The sequence below is a fragment of the Salmo trutta genome, chromosome 24 (assembly GCF_901001165.1).
Source record: "Salmo trutta chromosome 24, fSalTru1.1, whole genome shotgun sequence".
Lineage (NCBI taxonomy): Eukaryota > Metazoa > Chordata > Actinopteri > Salmoniformes > Salmonidae > Salmo > Salmo trutta.
In genome coordinates, this window is record NC_042980.1 from 9,028,302 (window position 1) to 9,055,773 (window position 27,472).

The 27,472-nt window shown below is 41.9% G+C and overlaps 1 protein-coding gene across 8 annotated transcripts in view; it reads left to right on the plus strand.

The window, feature by feature from the left end:
- LOC115160642 (histone deacetylase 4-like) overlaps positions 1 to 27,472 on the plus strand; it is a 260,839-nt gene that overhangs the window by 170,171 nt on the left and 63,196 nt on the right. For 7 of the 8 annotated variants that reach the window (XM_029710865.1, XM_029710864.1, XM_029710868.1 and 4 more), the window contains 3 exons: positions 477 to 627; positions 5,638 to 5,758; positions 16,721 to 16,839. In XM_029710865.1, the coding sequence (XP_029566725.1) occupies positions 477 to 627; positions 5,638 to 5,758; positions 16,721 to 16,839 (391 nt within the window). The remainder of the gene's footprint in view (positions 1 to 476; positions 628 to 5,637; positions 5,759 to 16,720; positions 16,840 to 27,472) is intronic. The other variant, XM_029710867.1, reaches the window with a different exon arrangement.

Genomic DNA, 27,472 nt, shown 5'->3' on the forward strand with positions numbered 1-27,472 from the left:
ACAAAAAAAGTTTACCCACCCCTAAATAAATATTTATGAACAATTCCCCCCACCCACAACTTCTCACCTGAATACAATTTTGGGAAATTTGAGTGTTTCCAAGCTAATATGAAATCTGTCGGGGATACTTGCTGTTGAAATCTAGTGATATTGATGTCAGCCAGTGGTGTTAGATTTTTGCCATTGAAAGGAAGTGTGTCTGTGTGTGTGTGTGTTTAGAACCGTGTGTTTTTTGTTTATCTAGATGAGGTGATATCAGACAATCTGTGACCATGTCTCCCCCTCTCTCCCTTCCGTCTCCCTCTTCTTCTCCCCCATGTCCCTCCATCCCTTTCCATCTACCCCATCTCTCTCCCCAATCACTCTTCTCCTCCCTCTCCCCATTTCCTATGCAGTATCAGATGCCATGTAGCAATGCCATGAGCCGGCAGTTGTACCAACATCGTAGTAAAGTTTGTAGTAACGTTGTGTTGCAGCACCAGCAGGACCTCCTGGCTCTGAAGCATCAGCAGGAGCTGCTGGAGCACCAGAGGAAGATGGACAGACACCGCCATGAGCAAGAGATAGAGAAACATCAGAGGGAGCAGAAACTCCTGCTGCTTAAGAACAAGGAGCGTTGCCAGGAGAGTGAGTGGCTCAGAATTACATCCTTTTTCTTTTTTTCTTTCTCCCCCTTTTTCTCCCCAATTTCGTGGTATTCAATTGGTAGTTACAGTCTTGTCCCATCGCTGCAACTCCCGTACGGACTCAGGAGAGGCGAAGGTCGAGAGCCGTGTGTCCTCCGAAACACAACACGGACGACGCTGGGTAAAGGGCTTCATTGCCAAAATCCCAAAGTATCCTTTTAAGTGCCGTAGTAAATTGCCTCCAGTCTCATAAAAGTCAGCACGTAGGCCCCGAAATGTGATTTAACATGTGTCTGTATTAGTAGTCATCATATTGTACTATGTGCCCCCCCCACACTACTTCACCGCTTGACATGTTAGTCACTTGTTGTCAGCTCTGTCTTATTCTCACTCATTGTGTTTCTCTTTGACACACACTTTTACAGACATATGCACACGCACACACTTATTTTGCTCCCTTTTTACTCTTGCTCTTTTTTTCCCCACTCTTTCCATTTTCTCTCTCTCCATCTCTCTCTCCCCGTGTGGAGGATCCCCTCTGGGAAGTGTTAGCGGTGTGATGGCGAGGTGGTAATTGAAGAGAGAGCTGTGAGAGAACGCACCTTGTGATACCTTGTTTAAAAAATAACAAAAAACACACCAACACACTAAAAAAGCCCATTTAACTGCCACAGTCTCGGTGGAATTCCCATGAAAGCATGTATTTTTCCCTCTATGGAATCTCTGTGTGACTCTACTCCAACAGATTACAGTTCTGGGCCCAGTTTGCCAATAGCGATGGAACTTAGGCTTACGAGTGTTTTAACGCTGCATATTTCCTACGACGGCCGAAGATGTAACACGCGTTTCCCAAAACACCATGCAGAGAGAATGGTCGGTCAGTGCGTCGTTGGAACATATGCCGATACTGATAGGATTGAAGGAAAGAGAGTGCTGCTCTCGGATCAGCTTTCTCTGTTCAAATCTTTCCTGAACATTAGAATTATTTCACAGTACTGACAAGGGATCAGCTCCTGGAGAGATATTACCACATACGGCTGCAAATATTGAGGCGGCCTATTCTAATGAAATAAAAATGCATTAAATCACTAATTTGGCACATCATTGCACACATGTTAGGCTGCACATCATGAAATATATTGAGACAAATTAAATAGAGTAGCCTACAAGTAGCAAAATATAACTAAATTGATTGAACATGAAATGTATTTGAATATGATTGAAAAAAAGCCTACAGTGCCTTCAGAAAGTATTCATACCCCTTGAATTATTCTACATTTTGTTGTTATAGGCTGAATTCAAAATGGATCAAATACAAACAATTCTCACCCATCTACAAAAATATGTTTGTTAAATTTTTGCTAATGTATTGAAAATGAAATACATGAATACCTCATTTACATACGTATTCACACCCCTGAGTCAATACTTTGTAGAAGCGCCTTTGGCAGCGATTACAGCTGTGAGTCTTTCTGGGTAAGTCTCTGAGAGCTTTCCACACCTGGATCGTGCAACATTTGCTCATTATTCTTTTCAAAGTTCTTTAGGCGCTGTCAAATTGGTTGTTGAACATTGCTGGACAACCATTTTCAGGTCTTGCCATAGATTTTCAAGTAGATTTGAGTCAAATCTGTAACACTTCATTGTTGTGATGCCAAAATTCTAGCAAAATGCATAGCGCATAGAATTAAAAAGGTATTGTTGGATATTATTCATCCTAATCCTAATATTATTAATCCTTTTTACATGGACGATACATAATATAAGACAAGTTCTGGAAACAATAGAACACTAATACAATTCTGGGAAACCAGGCCTGGCATTCATAGCAGACTTTGAAAAGTCCTTTGATAAAGTATGACTGGGATTTATATAAAAATGCCTGGACTATTTTAATTGTGGAGTAAATAATGGCTACTTCTCAGAAAGTATTAAATTGTCAAGAGGAGTAAAACAAGGTTATCCACTGTGACATATATATTTATTATGGCAATCGAAATGTTAGCTATTCAAATCAGATCTAACGACAATATCCAGGGCTTAAAAAACAAAGGTGTACACTGACGATTCATGTTTTCTTTTGCATCCGCAATTTGGATCCCTCCACAGCCTCATAGAGGATCTAGATAATTCTTTAACCTCTCTGGATAAAAAACATATTATATATTGGATCGCTAAAATATACAACTTTTACATTACCGTATAGTATACCAATAAAATGGTCCAATGGTGAAGTAGACATACTCTGTATTCATATCCCGAAAGAAAGAAATTATGTAACGTACTGTGATACGCAGGGAGTCAGGAAGGAGTTGCAGAAGGTGAGTTTAATAATGAAGCAAAGCAGATGAACAAAACATAAGAAGCGTAAGAGCAAACAGTACTAGTTAGTGACTGCTGTCTACCGAGGGCTAAATAAAGGGTGAGTAATCAAGGAGATAATGATGACCAGGTGTGCGTAATGATGAGGAGCAGGTGTGCGTAATGATGAGGAGCAGGTGTGCGTAACGATTGTTGCCAGTGCCGGTAGTTAGTAGACCAGCGATGTCGAGCGCTGGAGAGAGGGAGCGGGAGTAGGCGTGACAAATTATCTCACTACAATACATTTTTGTAGAAGGAAAGCCAAATTAGATAAGATCTTGCTTCCATGGAAAGGACAACACCTTTCTATTTGTGGAAAAATCACCCTGATTCATTCTTTAGTCATATCAGTTTACCTATTTATTTAGGGCCCTGCGTATACCTAATGACTTGTTTTATTGAACTTTGTTTGGAACGGCAAGCCAGACGAAATTAAACGGGCCAATGCATATAATGAATATGAATATGGAGGGCAGAAATGATTAAATATTAAAGCATTGGACATCTCACTAAAGGCTTCAGTCATACAAAAAGTAAACTCCAATCTGGTTCTCTAGCAGATTAGTAAGAATGGCTCACCCAGTGTTCAAGAATGGCCCTTTTCCATTCATTCAGAATACAATCTCTCACTTTCAGTTATTTGAAAATTAAATAATATCCAAAATATAATTATTTTTTAAAACAAGCCATAGAAAGCTGGTTACAATTTCAGTTTAATCCACCAGAAAAGACAGAACAAATATTACAACAAATATTAAACTCAAATATACTAATTGATATAAAAAAATATATTTATTATACATTTGAAATAATATATATATTTACAAGAAAATATATATGTGGGATTGGAAATACTTTAGACAATTACATTGATAGAAGCCACAACCTATCTACAATATTAAAGCTGATCTACCCCCTAAAAAGAAACATATAACATAATAATATAACTCGGCCACTCAGGAACATTCACTGTCTTTTAGTTTATAGTCCTGAAAGGTTAATTCATCTCCCACTGACTGGTGGAAAGTAGACTGAACCAGGATTTCATCTAGGATTTTGACTTTTAACTCCGTTCCTGGTCTTTTTCATCCTGAAAAACTCCCCAGTCCTTAACAATTACAAGCATACCCATAACATGACGCAGCCCCCAATATGTTTGAAAAGATTAAAGTGGTACTCAGTAATGTGTTGTGTTGGATTTGCCTCAAACATAACACTTTGTATTCTGGACAAAAAGTTAATTTCTTTGCCACATGTTTTGTTTTGCAGTATTTAGTGCCTTGTTGTAAACACGATGCATGTTTTGGAATATTTTATTCTGTACAGGCTTCCTTCTTTTCACTCTGTCAATTAGGTTAGTATTGTGGAGTAACTACAATGTTGTTGAGCCATCATCAGTTTTCTCCTATCTCAGCCATTACACTCTGTATCTATTTTAAAGTCCCCATTGGCCTCAAGGTGAAATTCCTGAGTGGTTTTCTTCCTACAGTGTGTGTACTAACTGGATGGATTGATACACCATCCAGTGTCCAGGTGCCCATCTTTGCGAGGCATAGGACAACCTCCCTGGTCTTTGTGGTTGAATATGTGTTTGAAATTCACTGTTCGACTGAGGGACCTTACATATAATTGTATGTTTGGGTTACAGAGATGGGGTAATCATTCAAAAATCATGTTAAACACTATTATTGCACACAAATGTTTACTCCTGAATTTATTAGGCTTGCCGTAACAAAGGGGTTGAATACTTATAGACTCAAGACATTTCAGCTTTTCATTTTTCATTAATCTGTAAAATATTAGTAAAAATAATTCCTCTTTGACATTATGGGATATTGTGTGTAGGCCAGTGACAGAAAAAATGTGGAAAAAGTCAATCGGTGTGAATACTTTCTGAAGGCACTGTATAATCTTTATATTTTAATAATGCAGTCATCTTGGTTTTCATTTGAAGCATCATTTTATACTTCGCTTGTTTATATCAATTGCAAAGACATTGGCAGCTTTGTGTTTAGTCACCTTTGTTCGGAAGTTATCAGTGGACGGATAAACCATGTGATTTTATGTTGAGCGGAGATCTTCTGTGTATAAAGCGACGCGGGAGGGCAAAAAAAGGGTCTAACGATGCAGTTAGCTGTTCTACGAGTGGTCTGAGGCAGGTGTTAGAGCAAAAGCGTTTTCAAGGGATACGGGAAACAGCTCGGAGATTTAGCGATGCTCCTACGAAGGTTCTAACGATGGTTTGGGGAAACAGCTCGGAGATTTAACAATGCTCCTACGAAGGTTCTAAAGATGAACTTAGCGTTAAGATGCTTTTGGGAAACCGGGCCCTGTTCAGTCACTCCTTCAGGCTGCATTCTATAGTAGTATTTCACTCAGAATGATTCCGTGTTGTTTCATTTCTGTTCCCCCATTGGATTCAGTTTGCTATTACTTTGAAATTATATAGAAAGACTATATTTGAACTAAATGTCATTGGGGCATGTAAAGATCTATATTCAAGTTTAATCCAACAGCAACGAGGAACCACATCTGAAGCGGGAAACAGAATGATAAGTGTTCCTCCAGGCTATTTTGAAGGTTGTATTTGTAGTACTTGTCCTGTCATTTTGTAGTCCCTAATCCTTGGCTTTTCGCTTATCTCTCCCAGGTGCGGTGGCCAGCACAGAGGTCAAGATGAGGCTGCAGGAGTTTGTCCTGAACAAGAAGAAAGCCCTGGCCCAGCGCAGCCTCAACCACTGCATGTCTACCGACCCACGCTATTGGTACGGGTGAGTATCTTACCCACACCCTTACTCTTACCCAACTATAGGTAACTATAGTTTAACTTACTTATGCTGGTGCAATGCGCCAAATGATGACATGTCAGAACTCTCTGTTCTTCATGGAAGCTGCATAGCCTCACAGCCTCAACCCCCCCCCTCTCCCCAATCCACCCCCATCCTGATTTTGTAGATGTTAAAGGATATGATAAGAACACAGTGGCTTGCGAAAGTATTCACCCGCATGGCATTTTTCCTATTTTGTTGCCTTACAATCTGGAATCAAAATAGATTTTTTGGGGGGTTTGTATCATTTGATTTACACAACATGCCTACCACTTTGAAGATGCCAAATATTTTTTATTGTGAAACAAACAAGAAATTAGACCAAAAAAAAGAACACTTGAGCGTGCATAACTGTTCACCCCCCCAAAGTAAATACTTTGTAGAGACACATTTTGTAGCAATTACAGCTGCAGGTCTCTTGGGGTATGTCTCTGTAAGCTTGGCACATCTAGCCACTGGGATTTTTGCCCATTCTTCAAGGCAAAACTGCTCCAGCTCTTTCAAGTTGGATGGGTTCCGCTGGTGTACAGCAATCTTTAAGTCATACCACAGATTCTCAATTGGATTGAGATCTGGGCTTTGACATTTAAATGTTTCCCCTTAAACCACTCGAGTCTTGCTTTAGCAGTATGCTTAGGGTCATTGTCCTGCTGGAAGGTAAACCTCCGTCCTAGTCTCAAATCTCTGGAAGACTGAAACAGGTTTCCCCTCAAGAATTTCCCTGTATTTAGCGCCATCAATCATTCCATAAATTCTGACCAGTTTCCCAGTCGCTGCCAATGAAAAACATCCCCACAGCATGATGCTGCCAACACCATGCTTCACCGTGGGGATGGTGTTCTTGGGGTGATGGGAGGTGTTGGGTTTGTGCCAGACATTGCGTTTTCCTTGATGGCCCAAAAGCTACATTTTAGTCTTATCTGACCAGAGTACCTTCTTCCATATGTTTGGGGAGTCTCCCAAATGCCTTTTGGTAAACACCAAACGTGTTTGCTTATTTTTTTCTTTAAGCAATGGCTTTTTTCTGGCCACTCTTCCGTAATGCCCAGCTCTTTTTGAGTGTACGGCTTATAGTGGTCCTATGGACAAATACTCCGATCTCCACTGTAGAGCTTTGCAGCTCCTACAGGGTTATCTTTGGTCTCTTTGTTGCCTCTCTGATTAATGCCCTCCTTGCCTGGTCCGTGAGTTTTGGTGGGCGGCCCTCTCTTGGCAGGTTTGTTGTGGTGCCATATTCTTTCAAAAATAAATTATAATGGATTTAATCGTGCTCCATGGGAAGTTCAAAGTTTCTGATTTTTTTTATAACCCAACTCTGATCTGTACTTCTCCACAAGTTTGTCCCTGACCTGTTTGGAGAGCTCCTTGGTCTTCATGGTGCCACTTAGTGGTGTTGCAGAATCTGGGGCCTTTCAGAACAGGTGTATATATACTGAGATCATGTGACAGATCATGTAACACTTCGATTGCACACAGGTGGACTTTATTTAACTAATTCTGTGAATTCTGAAGGTAATTGGTTGCACCAGATCTTATTTAGGGGCTTCATAGCAAAGGGGGTGAATACATATGCACGCACCACTTTTCCATTTTTTAAATATATATATATTTTTTTAAGTAAGTATTTTTTTTCATTTCACTTCACCATTTTTATTTTGTGTATGTCCATTACATGAAATCCAAATAAAAATCCATTTAAATTACAGGTTGTAATGCAACAAAATAGGAAAAACGCCAAGAGGGTGGAATACTTTTGCAAGGCGCTGTAAGCAGTATAGTAACAGCCCCACCTCGCCTTCTGATACTAGGTAGAATTACATCCATATTGCTTGCACCTTATGCAATCCACTCAGTTCTACACAAGTGTACATGGGTTAAAGGCTAAAGCAGTGGTATTCAAAGTTGGGGTCACCCTAATGGGGCGTCAACATTTTTATTCATTTTTTTATTCACTTTTTGGTGGGGGTGGGTGGGATAATTAAGATTACAAATTATTTTATGGGACAATATACAAACGTTTTTGAGAAAGATAAATTAGAATACAAAAATATACATAGAGTAATTGTTTTTATTGGTTTATTTGCATTTTGATAAGAAAGGAAAAGGGCTATCTAGAGATGAAAATGTAATGAATTGAAGGTTATTTGTTGATGTAAAAATACACATTCATCGATTTTATGGTTGTGTTATTAGATTTGGGGTGGGAAATTCTGGTGGAAAAAATGGGGTCCACGCTGAAAAAGATTGAATACCAATGGGCTAAATGGTCTATTTAGGATTGGGTCTCACTGTCTGTGCCTCAGATCAAATCTACTATGCAGGACCACTCTCTCTCTCTACCTTTGCTCTCTCTCTTTCCCAATTTCTCTCTTGCTCCCATCCTCCCTCTTTCCTCTCCACCCCCCCCCCCCCCCTCCAGCCTTACCTCTCCATCCCCACTCTCGCCTCCTCCCTCCTCTCTCCTCTCTCTCTGGTATCTCTCTCACTTCTACTCACGCAGACACGTAGCCCATCTCCCGGGACCTCTGCTGTCGCCTTCTGATATTGGGAAATGAGGAGGTGCACAGAAAGGGTTTTGAGAGGAACCACCCGATGAATATTAACACACTGGCACCACTCTCTTTCTTTTTCTTGATTTCTTTCACTTTCGCTCTCTCTATCTTCCTTTCTTTCTTTCTTTCTTTCATTCTCTTTCTTTTTCTTTCTTTCTTTCTTTCTTTCTTTCTTTCTTTCTTTCTTTCTTTCTTTCTTTCTTTCTTTCTTTCTTTCTTTCTTTCACTACAGTAGTAGTGATGGTTTAACCTGGAGTCATTAATGGTGAAACTGCCACGTCCGTTTGGAATATTACAACAACAAAGAAGTTACTGCAAACAGCCAAATGTGTACTGCATTTTTTTTACCACGCTGCTTGACGCACCTTACCTCCGTTTCATCCACAAAACAAAAACAAAGGTACATCTGACCTGACCTGTTCTGTTCACCGGACGTGCTACCTGTCCCAGACCTGCTGTTTTCAACTCTCTAGAGACAGCAAACTGAATGACCGGCTATGAAAAGCCAACTGACATTTACTCCTGAAGTGCTGACCTGTTGCAACCTCTACAACCACTGTGATTACTATTATTCGACCCTGCTGGTAATCTATGAACATTTGAACATCTTGGCCATGTTCTGTTATAATCTCTACCTGGCACAGCCAGAAGAGGACTAGCCACCCCTCATAGCTTGGTTCCTCTCTAGGTTTCTTCCTAGGTTCTGGCCTTTCTAGGGAGTTTTTCCTGCCACCGTGCTTCTACACCAGTATTGCTTGCTGTTTGGGGTTTTAGGCTGGGTTTCTGTACAGCACTTTGTGACATCAGCTGATGTAAGAAGGGCTTTATAAATACATTTGATTGATTGATACTGGGGTGGACAGTGGTGCTGTTTCCCCTAATGCGGATTAAATCTTTAAGTCCTTGGAGAGAAGTTTAACTCCCCATTGGTGGTCTTCCTTGTCAAAGTTATTGAGCGTTAGTGAGGCTGGGGCTAGTTATCTTGACAGTTTTACAGGGGTTTTACTTAGTTTTGTTTACTCTTTACTTGTTTGTTTCCCCACCTCCCAAAAAAAGACCACTGACAGCAGCCACATAAAACGAGCACTCTAAGACAACATCGAACACCAGATATTTTATTCATCAAAAGATGTATATATTCTGACAGCTACGGCAGCATTTTTATAATTGCCACATGAGCCAAAGACTTGTCAGCCATGCAGCCTAGACGGGCTCGCTGTGTATTTGAGATGGAGGGGAAAACCAGACAGAACAATTCAGTGGGCTGCAAAGATGACAGCTGACCTCAAATGGCCAGAGGAAACATCAATGTTATTCTCTCTTAGCTATTAACTGAGAAAAATGAAGCCCTCGTCATGTTTTACTGTAACACAGTGGAACATAATGGCAGTTAAGGAAGACGGACACAGAGACAGACGGGTACACACTGTTCAATGGTAGCTGAGGATAGACGGATACGCAGAAACAGAGATAGGCAGACAGACAGACGCCTGTTTCTCCCTCACACTACTGAAGCCACATCAACTGGCACGCACCATTGCTACCCAGTCAGACAGAGTAGCATGGACAGACGGGCAACATCAGCAGATCGTTCGCACACCAGCAGGTCCTTGCAATAGTAGTCGCTTTTATGGCTCCATCAGATCTGTTCCTGCTCGTTGCCGTGTCAGAGCGGGTTTGTTTACAAACACGGTAATTCGCACCCCTTCAGGCTGGGCATATATATGCATTGTAGGTAATCTGAGATGGCATGCAAAGTGTCGGGCCATAAATAAAAAGGTCTGCCTGAGAGGAGGTTGTGTGTCGTGGGGAGTGAGCTGTGTTTGTAGTAACGCTCATGCGCCAGCCTGCGTGTGTGCGTGTGCGTGTGTGCGTGTGTGTGTGTGTGTTTGTATTTATTAGGGATCCCCATTAGCTGCTGCCAAGGCAGCTAGTCTTCCTGGGGTCCAAACATAGTTGAACGTTTACATACACCTTAGCCAAATACATTTAAACTCAGTTTTTCACAATTCCTGATATGTAATCCGAGTAAAGATTCCCTGTCTTAGGTTAGTTAGGATCACCACTTTATTTTAAGAATGTGAAATGTCAGAATAATAGTAGAGAGAATGGTTTATTTCAGCTTTTATTTATTTCATCACATTCCAAGTGGGTTCGAAGTGTACATACACTCAATTAGGATTTGGTAGCATTGCCTTGAAATTGTTTAACTTGGGTCAAACTTTTCGGGTAGCCTTCCACAAGCTTCCCACAATAAGTTGGGTAAATTTTGGCCCATTCCTCCTGACAGAGCTGGTGTAACTGAGGGAGGTTTGTAGGCGACCAAGCTTTAACTTCCTGACTGATGTCTTGAGATGTTGCTTCAATATATCCACGTAATTTTCCTACCTCATGATGCCATCTATTTTGTGAAGTGCACCAGTCCCTCCTGCAGCAAAGCACCCCCACAACATGATGCTGCCCCACCCGTGCTTTATGGTTGGGATGGTGTTCTTCGGCTCCCCCTTTTTTCTCCAAACATAACGATGGTCATTATGGCCACTATGCTTGTTGTAAATGATATTGCAAATGCCTTAGATGATAGAAAGCACTGTGCTGTGTAATTTGTAGATTTGTCAAAAGCTTTTGACACTGTAGGCCATGCTATCCTTTTGAGTAAGCTGTCATCTATAGGACTGGGCACTGATGCCTGCCGATGGTTTTATGACTATCTTAAAGATAGAACTCAGGCCGTCATGGTCGACGGGGTCAAGTCTGACCCCTTACAGTTACTTAAAGGGGTCCCTCAGGGCTCAATAATTGGCCCACTATTTTTCTCACTTTATTTAAACAACATTGGTGATGATGTCAGATATTTATAAATTCCAGATGACACAGTGATGTACTCTATTGCTCTAACAGCGGACCAAGCTTTAATGCAGTTGGAGTCTGATTTTAGGATACTACAGGGGTCTCTTTTACAGCTTAAACTTCTTTTAAACGCTAAGAAAACAAATGTCATGTTTTTCTCTAGGTCTAAACTCTCAGTTAGAAACACTTTTGTAATCACTAGCTTGGATGGTACTCAAATCAAACAGGTCTCTGCATATAAATGCTTAGGGGTATGGTTAGATGATAGGCTTTCATTTAAAAAACATGTTACTGAATTGGGAAAAAAGCTCAAATTCAAGATAGGGTTCCTTTACAGAAACAGGGCTTGTCTGTCCTCCGTAAATAGAAAACAAATTGTGCAGGCTACTTTTATGTCCGTTTTAGATTATGATGATATTATCTATATGCATGCATCGGCAAACACATTAAAACCACTGGATGCTATTTACCATTGTGCACTCAGGTTTATCACAGTTGATAGTTACAAAACTCATCACTGTATCCTATATCAACATGTGGGTTGTGCCACTCTATCTGTGAGCCGAGAGCCACATGCTCTCTTGTTTATTTATAAAGCACTTCTTTTAAAACTACCTCCATATATATCATCATTAATTTCCACTAGATATACTAATTTTAAAACCAGATCACAGATGTGGATTACATTAGAGACTCCTGCGGTCTCCACAGAGTTGGGTAGGACTGCCTTTAGTTCCTTTGCACCTTATTTATGGAACAAACTGCAGATCCAACTTAAGTTAGACACTCTGATGTCCCTTGCCCATTTTAAAAATGTTATGGAGGATCAATATGATGTTGTCTGTGATTGTTTCTGTTGAATTGTGTCTTTGTTTTGTATGTTTGAAATGTTCTTGTCTGTATGCCTAAAACTCTACATGTCAACATGTTTACACAGGGCACAGCCGTAAAAGAGAGCCAGGTCTCAGTCTGTTTTCCCTGTTAAAATAAAGATTAAAAAAAATAATAATAAAAAAAAAATGGCCAAACAGTTCTATTTTTGTTTCATCAGACCAGAGAACATTTCTCTGTATGATCTTTGCCCCCATGTGCAGTTGCAAACCGTAGTCTGGCTTTTTTATGGCGGTTTTGGAGCAGTGGCTTCTTCCTTGCTGAGTGGCCTTTCAGGTTATGTCGATATAGGACTCATTTTACCGTGGATATAGATACTTTTGTACCTGTTTTCTCCAGCATCTTCACAAGGTCCTTTGCTGTTGTTCTGGGATTGATTTGCACTTTTCGCACCAAAGTACATTCATCTCTAGGAGACAGAACGCGTCTCTTTCCTGAGTGGTATGACGGCCACGTGGTCCCATGGTGTTTATACGTGAGTACTATTGCTTGTACAGATGAACGTGGTACCTTCAGGCATTTGGAAATTGCTCCCAAGGATGAAACAGGCACTGAGTTTGAAGGTAGGCCTTGAAATACATCTACAGGTACACCTCCAATTGACTCAAATTATGTCAATTAGCCTATCAGAAGCTTCTAAAGCCATGACATCATGTTCTGGAATTTTCCAAGCTGTTTAAAGGCACAGTCAACTTAGTGTATGTAAACTTCTGACCCACTGGAATTGTGATACAGTGAATTATAAGTGAAATAATCTGTCTGTAAACAATTGTTAGAAAAATTACTTGTGTCATGCACAAAGTAGATGTCCTAACCGACTTGCCAAAACTATAGTTTGTTAACAGGAAATTTGTGGAGTGGTTGAAAAATGAGTTTTAATGACTCCAACCTAAGTGTATGTAAACTTCCGACTTCAACTGTATACAATATGTTTGTTTTTTTAACCTTTATTTAACTAGGCATGTCAGTTAACAAATTCTTATTTACAATGACGGCCTAGTAACAGTGGGTTAACTGCCTTGTTCAGGGGCAGAAATACATATTTTTACCTTGTCAGCTCAGGGATTCGATCTAGCAACCTTTTGGTTACTAGCCCAACACTCTAACCACTAACCACATGCGTATGCCTGTGTCTGTACCTTTGTGTGTGTCTCTTCATAGTCCCCGTTGTTCCAAAAGGTGTATGTTTACCTGTTTTTTTAAATCTGATTCTGCTGCTTGCATCAATTACCTGATGTAGAATAGAGTTCCATGTAGTCATGACTCTATGTAGTACTGTGTGCCTCTCATAGTCTATTCTGGACTTGGGGACCTTGAAGAGACCTCTGGTGGCATGTCTTGTCGGCTATGCATGGGTGTCTGAGCTGTGTGCAAGTATTTTAAACAGACAGCTAGGTACATTCAGCTCGTCAACACCTCTTACAAAAACAAACACTGATGAAGTCAATCTCTCTTCCACTTTGAGCCATGAGATATTGACATGCATGTCATTAATGTTAGATCTCCGTGTACGTTTAAGGGCCAGCCATGCTGCCCTGTTCTGAGCCAACTGCAATTTTCCTAAGTCCCTCTTTGTGGCACCTGACCACGCTACTGAACAGTAGTCTAGGTGCAACAAAACTAGGGCCTGTAGGACTTGCCTTGTTGATAGTGTTGTTAATAAGGCAGAGCAGTGCTTTATTATGGACAGACTTCTCCCCATCTTAGCTACTGTTGTATCAATATGTTTTGACCATGACACCTTACAATCCAGGGTTACTCCAAGCAGTTTAATCACCTCAACTTGCTCAATTTCAACATGATTAATTACGAGATGTAGTTGAGGTTTAGGGTTTAGTGAATGATTTGTCCCAAATACAATGCTTTTAGGACTAACTTATTCATTGCTACCCATTCCGAAACTAACTGCAGCTCTTTCTTTGTTAAGTGTTAAAGTCATTTCAGTTGCTGTAGTAGCTTTACTCAAAGCTAGTGGCATGTCGTTAGTAAAGATTTTTTTTTAAGTAAGGGGCCTAAACAGCTACCCTGGGGAATTCCTGATTCTACCTGGATTATGCTTGAGAGGCTTCCATTAAAGAACACCCTCTATGTTCTGTTAGACAAGTAGCTCTTTATCCACATTATAGCAGGGGGTGTAAAGCCATAAGACAAAAGTTATTCCAGCAGCAGACTATGATCGATAATGTCAAAAGCTGCACTGAAGTCTAACAAGACAGCCCCCACAATCATTTTATCATAAATTTCTCTCAGCCAATCATCAGTCATTTGTGTAATTTCTGTGCTTGTTGAGTGTCCTTCCCTATAAGCGTGCTGAAAGTCTGTTGTCAATTTGTTTACTGTGAAATAGCATTGTATCTGGACAAACACATTTTTTTACAGAAGTTTACTAAGGGTTGGTAACAGGCTGATTGGTCAGCTATTTGAGCCAGTAAAGGGGGATTTTCTATTCTTGGGTTAGCGGAATAACTTTAGCTTCCCTCCAGGCATCAAAGGTATTATCTAAGTGAGTTTCATTGATATGAATGTCATCAGTTACAAGCAAGTTATTGACTTCATGGACCTTGTTTCTCAGGCTGCATATGTTAATATGTGCAATAAAAAAAACCTGGGTTGCTTGATTGTTTTTATTAGTGCTTTACTGGGAAGCTTATCAGAAGTAGACTTCCTACTAGGGCACACCACCTCAGTGCTAACAGTATAACTCTGGTTCATAAGCTCATGATTACTGCATACAATAGCTGTAGGATCAATACAGGTATTCAGGGCAATTAGGGGTACATCATTTAAGTTACTTACATTGTGTCTACCCACACCCCTAGGATAATGTACATTTGATTCAGCATTATGACAACTCATTGTCACAATGGTAGGGATTAACTGAGCTGGTCTTGGGTCATTGATAAGTCATTGTTTCAATGCAGCCTTGAAATGCGAGTCCAGGAGCCAAGATGATTTGGATGGACTCATTCCTGTAGAGTATCTTCTGTTTCCAGAAGGTGTCAAAGTTATCTATAAAAGTGACTCCAGCAGAGCTACTATAATCTTTAAGCCAAATGTGTAATGCCAGTAGCCTGCTGAATCTTTCACACACGCGGCCCAACGATGGTACTGGACCTGAAATTATTGGCAGTTTTTTTGAGTCTTTTAATGCAAAAATCAGTTCTTTAAAATAAAAGTTCAGATGTTCTGAGCTAGCCCTCCTGATGTTGTTTGACCTCACATGGACTACGACAGCGTCAGCTTCCGGCATCTGCCGTAGGACAGTCAGAAGCAGCCTAGTGATTTCTTGTACTCATGCTCCTGGGTAGCACAGGGTTTTTGCATTGGGAACTGAGATGTTTCTCACCATAGAGCTGCTGATGATGACAGCTGGTGATGTTGAATGGTTCGATCGCTCAGGCAGCCTCACGGTCTGATAAGGGTGGGAGCTCTGAGGATCTGAACCCGAGATAGAAGCCACTGGAGAGGTAGACAGAACAGAGGACGAAGATGCAGGTACCTCTGGATCCGATGTCGATTGGGAAGCCCCTAAGGAAGAAGGTGCCGGAACCTCTGGATCCAGGGCGGCAAAGCCTTTTCTGGTCTGTGTCAGGTCCAGGCTTAACAACTCCAAGGAGACCCCTGGTGCCAGAGGACGCTTTCTTTGACTTCCACGGCTAGTGATGTATCTCCATGGCTGGTTGGTTGGGTCGAGAACAGCTCCGTTCTCCAGGGAAGGGGGAGACCCCTTCAGGGATGGATCTCGGCTGAGCACTGGCCAGTCGGCTGTGGAGAGCCGACAAGGCGGCGACACTTCCACCAGACCAGAGCAGCGTCTGGCTACTGGGGTGGAAGAAAAAGAAAAAGTAGGTGGGCGTGGATTCCCCAGTAGCTTTTGTAGGTTTGCTACCTGCTTCCTAAGAGTAGCTCTGTAGTCCTCCGCAAGCAAGCAGTTGCTACATTGAAAGTCAGCACGGTCCACATTGAAAGTCAGTGCAGTCCACATTGTCCCGGAACAAAGCAAAGTAAACACAGTTCCTGCAGTGCTGGAAACATTCAAAACATTCAATAACATCCATTTGAGACCGCCGAGCCAGGTAGGCTAGCTGGGCTTCCGTGTCTCTCCCCCGAATCTGTCAGGATCCGGGGACAGATAGCAGCGCTCGCAGCAACTAAGCCCAACAGAGCCTTAGCATCCCAAAAATAAAATATGACAAAATGTACAAGGAAACACTGTCAACTTTACAAAAACAATAAACCGTTCAGCTTTCAACCCTCAACAACAAACATACGTTGCCCTTAGATGACGTCACACTAGTTATTCATGCATGTGTAACCTTTCAAATATGGACCAATTGTGCCTTAATGCTTCTTGAAGAGCAGATGTTACAAATTTACGATCACAAGAAATCATTGAAAAGCTGAATTTAGATTTTTCAACACCTTATTGCATGTTGGTGATTATCCATCATACTGTGTACAATCTCCAGATGTATTTATCTACAATGGGGGAAAACATTCAGTTTACTTCCAATAACCAGACGCCCTCTACCTTGCAAGTGAGGTCGACTTTTGCTCCCTTCGAAGGACCCAAATGAAATATTGTAAATGTGTATTTGTCTCCCCTATGTAGGAAGACCCAGCACAGCTCCCTGGACCAGAGCTCCCCTCCCCAGACAGGGATGTCCACTTACAACCACGCCATCCTGGGGATGTACGACCCCAAAGACAACTTCCCTCTCCGCAAGACAGGTAGGCCTCCTCCACCTTACCCCTGAACCCTAACCCCTAACCTCTTTTCACTTTGGAGTACACTATCAATGTGTTTTTTTGCTTTCCTTTACTGTGTTTGAAGCTCTTTTTGAAAGCTCTTCCCTTTCCAACTTCCTCTTTCCACATTATAACTAATCGAACAGTTAGTTAGATTAAGTAAAAGTGAATAAGTGAATAGGTGTAAGCAATTTGGTGACAACTCCATTTGGCCTACTCCAACATATTGCCTTCACACATCCAGGCTTTTTCAGATCAGCAAGAGGAAATGGGGCCAAAGTATTGAGCCAAAACATTTAAAGTAGACGTAGCCAACTGTGTTACTTTGTGCCAGTTGTCATGGGTGACACAACTGTTGACACCAGTGATCCACTGCAGTTGCCACCAGTGACGCAGTGCACGCCGATTTGTCACCAGGTCCCAGCAGTCTTTGCTTCTGGATCATTAGCAGTGTCGTGTGTAGAGTATTGTAGTGTTGGGGCAGATTAGAGATGATAGTGGGGTAGATTATCAATCCCATTTACTACTATGACCACTAGCTTGACATTCAAGAGTTCTTCGTGACTGGTTAGTATAAGGAGAGTATCTCAGCATTTCTGCTGCTTTCTTATTTCCTTTCTTTATTTATAAGGGTTTCTGTTGTTAAGATTGTGTATTTTATACAAGAGATGTGGTTCAAGAGAGCAGCAAGGTTATACAAATCATTACCAACATGAGAACAATGTTGACATGAGAAACATAAGACAACAAACCAACTAAAATAAGCAGGCTGTCTATGAAACATACAGAGTCTGATACCAAGCAGTTCTGGTTGGAGAGTACCCATTTCAAATCCTTTGAGAACCGCTGTGGGGGCTAGGCAGTGATTATTCAGTTAACGTCTGGGCTCGTTTGTACACGTCTGTCCCTGCTCATCCAGCTGGAGATCAACCTCAGTGTACTCTGGAGCACCGACAGCCCTGCCGCCTGTGGGGATGTGGACAGGAATGTGTTATCCCGGCGATGAGTGGCAATGTTATGACAGAAACAGGAGAGGGCCCTGGATTGAGCCTTGCTAGACACCTAAAGAGGCGGTAAAAAAAAAAAATGAACAGACAGACTTGGGTCTGGAAATGTTTAAGATTTGCTACTGTATACCTTGCGCTGTTCACTTGGGGATAAATGCTGTACATCCACATTTTAAATACTTTATTTGAATCCAAAAATCATTTGCAAAAGGATACAAACATTGAAAAGGTGATAGATGCTGCACAGTGCGATTAGTGCGTAGCACCTCAGCTCAGGTACCAGGCTTGTAATATAATTTTGTATTAAAGGTTTACATTAAAACTACCATATGCATACTCCACATATTTCATCCCCCCCCTCCTTCCTAATTAAAGTCCATCTCCTCATATCACTTCTCCACATTATAGTCAGGTTGTGCTTTACACTCCCTCCACATACATTCCCATTCCACACTCTCCACACCAGCACCCCAGTCCACACCACCCCCTCATCTTTATTCTTTATCAGATGTTTAGCCAAGCACCGAGACCTTATTGTCCTCACTGGGCTCTGCACGGTTTTTATCTGTATTCCGCTGTTATTAAACCACTCACGGGTGAAGACTGCGGTGCGTGTCATTTCCCATTTTGCGGCGCCACTTCTCTCCGCTCTGCCGGCGGCTCCCATCACGGCCATCATAACTGCGGTGGCTGCACATTTTAATACTGTCGCGAGGAGGCTTTGTCTGTCTTTAATGTCAGAAGGAAAATGTCACACTTCTCATCCGTGTCTCTTCCGCTCCCTCGTATCACATCTCTAAGATGGAACATGGGGATCTAAAATCCCACCACTGTATTTTGAATGTCTTCACTTAGTGGTAGTGTAGGCAATTATTGACAAGCAATGCCTATACAACTGACTAGCTTTTGAGATATTCATATTGTTACAGTAGATATTCAACAACAATATATTGGACATAAAAATATGAATATTTTTACATTGATAACAAACAATCATGTCTGTATATTGGAATAATAGTTACTTTGAACCAGTTTGGGATATTTGAAACTGTTTATGGTTTTGATTCCGAGTTGGTTGAATCAGATTTTGCAAGTTGTACATTTACCTAATGCATTCAGATGGCTTTTATTAGATTTTTTTGTATTGTATTTGCAGCCCGCTTGTTTTCAGTTTGATGCAAGCAATCAAACCTGAAAACAGTCTGGTGTCGTGTTCTTTTGTTTACCGTTGATTTGAAGATATAAGGGACAGGAATAGAACCTAAAGAGGAATAGACAAAGCACCGAAGAGGCCTCCTTTATGTACACCCACTGAGAATTCTGGAAATTAGCATAGCATTAGCATCTCCATGTTCATCAAATAGACAATCTTCATGGTAGTGAAGCTCATTCAGGCCTCAAACCATATTCCTAATCACAGCCCATTCACAATGTGAAGAGGAGCCTCTTCAGTTTCCTGGATTATCTCCATTTGACTCACTCGATTGTGTCTGTAGTAGTATGAAGACTGGACCCTCTCCGTCCCTGGAGCAATGTTATTTTCCAAAATGTTTGTTGGGAAACCGAAGTGTAGTTTTGTGTGTGGATATTTTAAGGCCACGCTTCCTTGCTGTATCAATGAGAACGTTTCATTAGCACTGAGGAAATGAGAAACCACAACAAAAATCTACATTTTGAGCACAGTGTTGTTTAAATTCACAGATGGTTATTATTATTATTGTTTGTTATTTTCTGTGCCTCTGAGGTTAATTCCCATAGATACACATTTCTCATAATCTTGTCGATGAGTTCCAGCAAAACCTATATCGATTCTCTCAAATCTCTACATTCTAGTCCTTTTATTAAATCCAAAATTGAATTCACCTTCCTAAATGTACTCAGTAACCTGCACAGGGCTGTCATTCTTCAAATCCGCTGAACATATGATTAATATGTTTTGTATTAGAGAACCTGTAAGTACATTTTTTGTTGTTGTACTTTTACCCCTTTTTCTCCCCAATTTTGTGATATCCAATTGGTAGTTACACTCGTCCCATCGCTGCAACTCCCCTACAGACTCGGGAGAGGCAAAGGTCGAGAGCCATGCGTCCTCCGAAACATGACCCTGCCAAGTCGCACTGCTCGCTTAGCCCGGAAGCCAGCCGCACCAATGTGTCGGAGGAAACACCGTCCAGCTGGCGACCGAAGTCAGCTTGCAGCCGCCAGGGGCCACCACAAGTAGTCGCTAGAGCGCGATGGGACAAGGAAATCCCGGCCGGCCAAACCTTCACCCTAACCAGGACAACGCTGGGCCAATTGTGCGCTGCCTCATTGGTCTCTCGGTCACAGCCTGGTATCGAACCCAGTGACACCTCAAACATTGAGATGCAGTGCCTTAGACCACTGCGCCACTTGGGAGGTCTATCTAAAATGTTTACTTTTATAGGCCTTTAATCAGAATTTCAGTATACAGTCAATGGAGAAGTATTGAGCAGGAGCTTAGCATTTTGATACGGTTTAATTTGTTTACTGTAAATTGTCTCTAGCAGCGATTTCATCTCCTCACTTTTCTGTGTTTCATTCAAGCAAAGTGCTACAGAATGTTTGGGAGTGAATGCATCAGTAGCCAATACGGTGAAGAGTCAATACTATCTAGCAGGACTTCCCCTCACTCAATTGCAGAAATAAAGGGAACAAGAGGAAGTGACAGAGATGATGGGAAATGGAGGGAAAGGGTTAGGGTTAGAAATTGAGGAAAAAGAGATTAGGTGAGACAGAGAGAGAGAGAGAGAGAGAGAGAGAGAGAGAGAGAGAGAGAGAGAGAGAGAGGGAGAGAGAGAGAGAGAGATTGAGGGAGGGAACGAGATGGAGGCGAGAATTAAAAAGAGAGGGAGGTGAGAGAGAGAGGGAGTGAAAAAACGAATGTACTGGAGTCAGCAGACAGTGCAGTTGGGCCCCTGCAGTGGGTTGTTTGGCGTGGCCACACTAACACCCTTCAAAGTCACCGCGTCCCTGGTGAACCCCAACGGGCTCCTCCAGTCAGACAGGCCATAAGCCCCTGGTTCTGCCTGCATCAACACTTTACCCCCGCCATCTCTCCTCTGAGCGTGAGAGAACAGAGAAAACCCTGGCACGGGCACAAACCTCCATCTACCCACTCCACCCACCCATCCATCCCCGACTCAGCCCTGTCTCCACTCCTGGCTACCAGCCACGTCCTTTGGCTCAGGCCCTTTGGGTATGCTTGAGCCACTCGGCCACACTGCAAATAAAGCTCTGCACTGAAGGCCCAATGGCAAATTTTATGCTGCTCTTATTTTATGTCTCTCTTTCTATGCAACTTTAGTGAGTTTATTATTTCTTCAGCGGTGCTGCACTGTTTTACTAGTGTGACATGCATTTTATGTAGTGGCTGTTCTAGACTGATTTTTACTACAGCGTGACAGGAGAGATGTGAAAGCTAATGCAGCATTTGCAGACTAGTGTGTCGATGCTTCTGTAGCTTAACCCAAATCCACCTGTCTTCACTTACAAAGCAACTAGTGCGTCATGTAATGAGATCATACGACCAAGATCATTAAAAATGAGAATCGTCCTCCAGTTATCTTCCACTTTTTAACAAAGGTTCCAATCTACAGTTGAAGTCGGAAGTGTACATACACTTAGGTCGGAGTCACTTCTTAGAGCTAGGGTCTATTTTCCTGAATTTCCACCCGACTGATGTAACCAAAGTAAACTGCTTGTTACTCAGGCCCAGAAGCCAGGATATGCATATATGTCACGTTCGTCGTAGAGAGGGGACCAAGGTGCAGCGTGCGTAGAGTTCCACATGTTTTAATAAATTAAACTCACCAAAACAAATACAGAAGCAAACGAAATGTGAAGTAATGGTGTGCTCACAGGCACAACACAAAAACAAGATCCCACAACTCAAGGAGGGAAAAAGGGCTGCCTAAGTATGGTTCCCAATCAGAGACAACGATGGACAGCTGCCTCTGATTGGAAACCACAATAGAAAAACTAGATTGCCCATCCCACATCACACCCTGACCTAACCAAACTAGAGGAAAATAAACGTCTCTAAGGTCAGGGCGTGACAGTAACCCCCCAAAGGTGCGGACTCCCGGCCGCACACCTGAACCTATAGGGTGGGTCCGGGTGGGCATCTATTCTTGGCGGCGGCTCTGGTTCGGGGCGTAGCCCCCACTCCGCCCGCTGATCCCCCCGCTTCTGTGTCGCCGGAGGAACCAGACCGTGGATCATCGCCGGAGGCTCTGAACTGCCGACCGCCGCAGAAGACTCTGGACTACAGGCCGCCGCAGAAGACTCTGGACTGCAGGCCGCCGCTGAAGACTCTGGGCTGCAGGCCGCTGCTGAAGACTCTGGGCTGCAGGCCGCCGCTGAAGACTCTGGGCTGCAGGCCGTCTCAGGAGGTTCCGGGCTGCAGGCCGTCTCAGGAGGTTCCGGGCTGCAGGCCATCTCAGTAGGCTCCGGACTGGGGAGCGTCGCTGGAGGCTCCGGACTGGGGAGCGTCGCTGGAGGCTCCGGACTGGGGGACTGGGGAGCGTCGCTGGAGGCTCCGGACTGGGGAAGCGTCGCTGGAGGCTCCGGACTGGGGAGCATCGCTGAAGGCTCCGGACTGGAGAGCGTCGCTGTAGGTTCCGGACTGGGGACCGTTGCTGCAGGCTCCGTGCCATGGATCATCACTGGAGGCTTTGTGCCATGGATCATCACTGGAGGCTCTGTAATCGGTAGCATTAGATAGAAAACATTTTGAAGTTTCTAGAAATGTTAAAATAATGTCTGAGACTATAACACAATTGATATGGCAGACGAAATTACAAAGAAAAACCACCCGGAATGATCTTTTTTTTAGGTCCCAGGCTCTTATAATGGAAAGCTATGGGTCCTATGTAATTCCAGCTCCCATATTGCAATTCCTATGGCTTCCACAAGATGTCAACAGTCTTTGTTCATTGTTTAAGGCTTGTTTCTTCAAAAACGAGCAAGAACTTGAAGTTTTTGTAGGAAGAGTCCCGGTAAAATATCAGTCTGTTCGTGCGCCACGAAGAGGATGCGCACATACTAATTTTACTTTTCTATTGAATATACTTATTTCCATATGAAATATTATAGTTTATTTACATTTTAGGATACCTGAGGATTAAATAGAAACATAGTTTGGCTTGTTTGAACAAAGTTTAACGGTAGCTTTTTGGACTCCCTTGTCTGCATGTTGAACGAGTGGATTACTGAATTCGATGGCGCCAACTAAACTGACTATTTGGGATATAAAGAAGGATTTTATTTAACAAAAACGACCATTCATGTTGTAGCTGGGACCCTTGGGATTGCAAACAGAGGAACATTTTCAAAAGTAAGTGATTTGTTTAATCGCTATTTGGGATTTTACGAAGCCTGTGGTGGTTGAAAAATATGTTGTCGTGGGGCGCCGTCCTCAAACAATCGCATGATATGCTTTCGCTGTAAAGGCTATTGTAAATCAGACAACACAGTTAGATTAACAAGAAGTTAAGCTTTTAAAGGATATAAGAATGCTTTTAAAGGATACATGAATGTTTAATATTACGATTATCTATTTGAATTGCGCGCCCTCCAATTTTACCGGATGTTGTCGACAGCCTATCCCTAAAAATTAAAACTCGTTTTTCAACCATTCCACAAATTTCTTGTTAGCAAACTATAGTTTTGGAAAGTCGGTTAGGACATCTACTTTGTGCATGACACAAGTCATTTTTCCAAAAATTGTTTACAGACAGATTATTTCACTTATAATTCACTGTATCACAATTCCAGTGGGTCAGAAGTTTACATACACTAAGTTGACTGTGCCTTTAAACAGCTTGGAAAATTCCAGAACATGATGTCATGGCTTTATAAGCTTCTGATAGTCTAATTGACATCATTTCAGTCAATTGGAGGTGTACCTGTGGATGTATTTCAAGGCCTACCTTCAAACTCAGTGCCTCTTCACTTGACATCATGGGAAAATCGAAAGAAATCAGCCAAGACCTCAGAAAAAAAAGGTAAATCAAATTCAAATCAAAGTTTATTTGTCACGTGCGCCGAATACAACAGTTGTAGACCTTACAGTGAAATGCTTACTGACAGGCTCTAACCAATAGTGCAAAAAAGGTATTCGGTGAACAATGGGTAGGTAAAGAAATAAAACAACAATAAAAAGACAGACTATATACAGTAGCGAGGCTATAAAAGTAGCGAGGCTAGATACAGACACTGGCTAGTCATGCTGATGGAGGTAGTATGTACATGTAGATATGGTTAAAGTGACTATGGATATATGATGAACAGAGAGTAGCAGTAGCGTAAAAGAGTGGTTGGCGGGTGGTAGGTGGGACACAATGCAGATAGCCCGGTTAGCCAATGTGCGGGAGCACTGGTTGGTCGGCCCAATTGAGGTAGTATGTACATGAATATATAGTTATAGTGACTATGCATATATGATAAACAGAGAATAGCAGGAGCGTAAAAAGAGGGGTTGGGGTGGGGTGGTTTGAGGGGGCACACAATGCAAATAGTCCAGGTAGCCAAATAGTCCGAGTAGACCTCCACAAGTCTGGTTCATCCTTGGGAGCCATTTCCAAATCGCAGCAAAAGGTGGCGCTACAAAGTATTAACTTAAGGGGGCTGAATAATTTTGCACGGCCAATTTTTCAGTTTTTTATTTGTTAAAAAAGTTTGAAATATCCAATAAATTTCGTTCCACTTCATAATTGTGTCCCACTTGTTGTTGATTCTTCACAAAAAATTACAGTTTTATATCTTTATGTTTGAAGCCTGAAATGTGGCAAAAGGTTGAAAAGTTCAAGGGGGCCGAATACTTTCGCAAGGCACTGTATATCCACAGAAAACGAGTCCTATATCAACCTAACCTGAAAGGCCACTCAGCAAAAAAGAAGCCACTGCTCCAAAACCGCCATAAAAAAAGCCAGACTATGGTTTGCTTCATATGGGGACAAAGATGGTAAATTTTGGAGAAATGTCCTCTGGTCTGATGAAACAAAAATAGAACTGTATTTCAATAATGACCATCGTTATGTTTGGAGGAAAAAGGGTGATGCTTGCAAGCCGAAAAACACCATCCCGACCGTGAAGCACGGGGGTGATTGCATCATGTTGTGGGGGTGCTTTGCTGCAGGAGGGACTGGTGCACTTCACAAAATAGATGGCATCATGAGGCAGGAAAATTATGTGGATATTTTGAAGCAACATCTCAAGACATCAGTCAGGAAGTTACAGCTTGGTCGCAAATGTTCCAATGGGTCTTCCAAATGGACAATGACACCAAGTATACTTCCAAAGTTGTGGAAAAATGGCTTAAGGACAACAAAGTCAAGGTATCACGAAGCCCTGACCTCAATCCTATAGAAAATGTGTGGGCAGAACTGAAAAAGTGTGTGCGAGCAATTAGGCCTACAAACCTGACTCAGTTACACCAGCTCTGTCAGGAGGAATGGGCCAAAATTCATCCAACTTATTATGGGAAGCATGTGGAAGGCTACCTGAAACGTTTGACCCAAGTTAAACAATTTAAAGGCAATGCTACCAAATACTAATTGAGTGTATGTAAACTTCTGACACACTGGGAATGTGATGAAAGAAATAAAAGCTGAAGTAAATCCTTCTCTCTACTATTATTCTGACATTTCACATTCTTAAAATAAAGTGGTGCTCCTAACTGACCTAAAACAGGGAATTTTTCCTAGGATTAAATGTCAGGAATTGTGAAAAACTGAGTTTAAATGTATTTGGCTAAGGCGTATGTAAACTTCCGACTTCAACTGTACCTCCTTTAATACTCCTATCTTGAATCCCCCTCCTGCACCTTCTCACAAAATCCTTTAAGACAGTATCTGCCAACAAATCCACAAATAAACACTCCATCTATCTGTGGCCAGTTTACTTCAAGACGGCTTTGTGGATACATGTAGTCTGCACCATCTTATTGTCAACTACTTCAGACTATTGTTCGCTTGGTCAGCCATATTGGGAGAGTCAGGCTAATTTTCACTGGATTGGATTATAATTTGTCCGAGGAATTGCATCTTTGAATGTGTTCCCATACACTCCAGCTGCTAATGCATGGCGTTCATGACCGGGCCGCCCCTGATCCTGTTAACAAAGACTTTTGGACAAGTGCCCTCCACCGCTCTTTTTTTTGATAATCAAGTTTAATAAGTTCAACCACAAGTTCAGCCCCTCAAATTGAAAGTGCACTTTCAAGAAGTGCTTATTCATTATACAACCCCACACACTCAAAGTCCTTGCTCTTCCCAAATGGGCCAGATATATTCTCTGGCTGCACCTCGTTCTAAGTGCATTAAGACAGGTACATTTTAAACACTTATCCCTGTTTTTCATATTCAAGGATACATGGAGTTGAAGGGAAAGGGTAGGAAAACAAACAACAAACATTCCCTGACCAAATATCCACTGACTGCTATTATGAGTATGTGTTAAGTATATGTTGTTCTCCAAATCAAGTAAAAATGTATCTGATCATTTATGCATATGTTATTGGATGGTGCCCTCATTGATCATGTCCCCGCGAAAAAATATCTAGGCATCTGGATTGACGAATAGCTATCTTTCAAAAAGCATGTTGATGAGTTAGTTAAGAAATTAAGAATTTAAATGGTGTTCTTTTAGGAATAGGTCATGCCTTTCATTAAATAGCAGAAAACAAATTATTCAGTCGACATTCATACTGGTTATAAACTATGGCAATATTGTCTATATGAATGCAGCTGCGACTTTATTGAAGCTATTGGACACAGTTTGTCATAGCGCACTATGCTTTATTACTGGCTATAGGTTTGGTACACATCACTGCGTTCTGTATCAGAAAGTAGGCATTGCCTTCTTAGAAATCTCGTAGATCGATGCACTGCAACTTCCGCCGTACCTTACTTTATTTTTAACTTAGACATGCAAGATATCAGATCTGGTCTCCACTGAGTTAGGTAAATCTGCTTTTAGTTTTTTTTGCACCTTACTTGTGGAATGATCTCCAAGGCTCTCTAAAGTTGGATGAATTGGTTCCACTAGGGCAATTCAAAAGGCTGATTGAGGACCTTTTTACTGAACAATGTTTGTTTTCTATGATTGTGTTTCGTGTATTGATGTGAATATTGATGTGTCTTGATGTGTATACAAGGCACATCTGTGAAAGAGACCTTGGTCTCAGCATGACTCTGTTAAATAAAGGTTAAATAAAGCATTTTAATAAAATAAAGCCAAGAGAGTCCCATGGGCCTTGCCCGACTTGACACAGACGTGGCATTGAGTCCTATGCTAATGAACGTAGCGTGCCTTCACTTGCCGGACCCATTTCACACGAGGTCACAGGCCAAGCCAAAGGGTCAACTGGTTTGGTCTGGATTAATTGAAGTAAAGGGAGAGAGAGGAAGGATATGCCAGTGGGTGCTGCTGGGAATAAAGCTGTCAGTGTCTGGGGGTGAAAGAGAAGAGAAATAGATTAGTGAGTGGCAAGGCCTCAAAATTTTTCGATACCCCTACCTGAGGTAGAACAAAACACAATCATGTTTTTTCAGATTTCTAATGCCTCCCATTTATGAAATGGATAG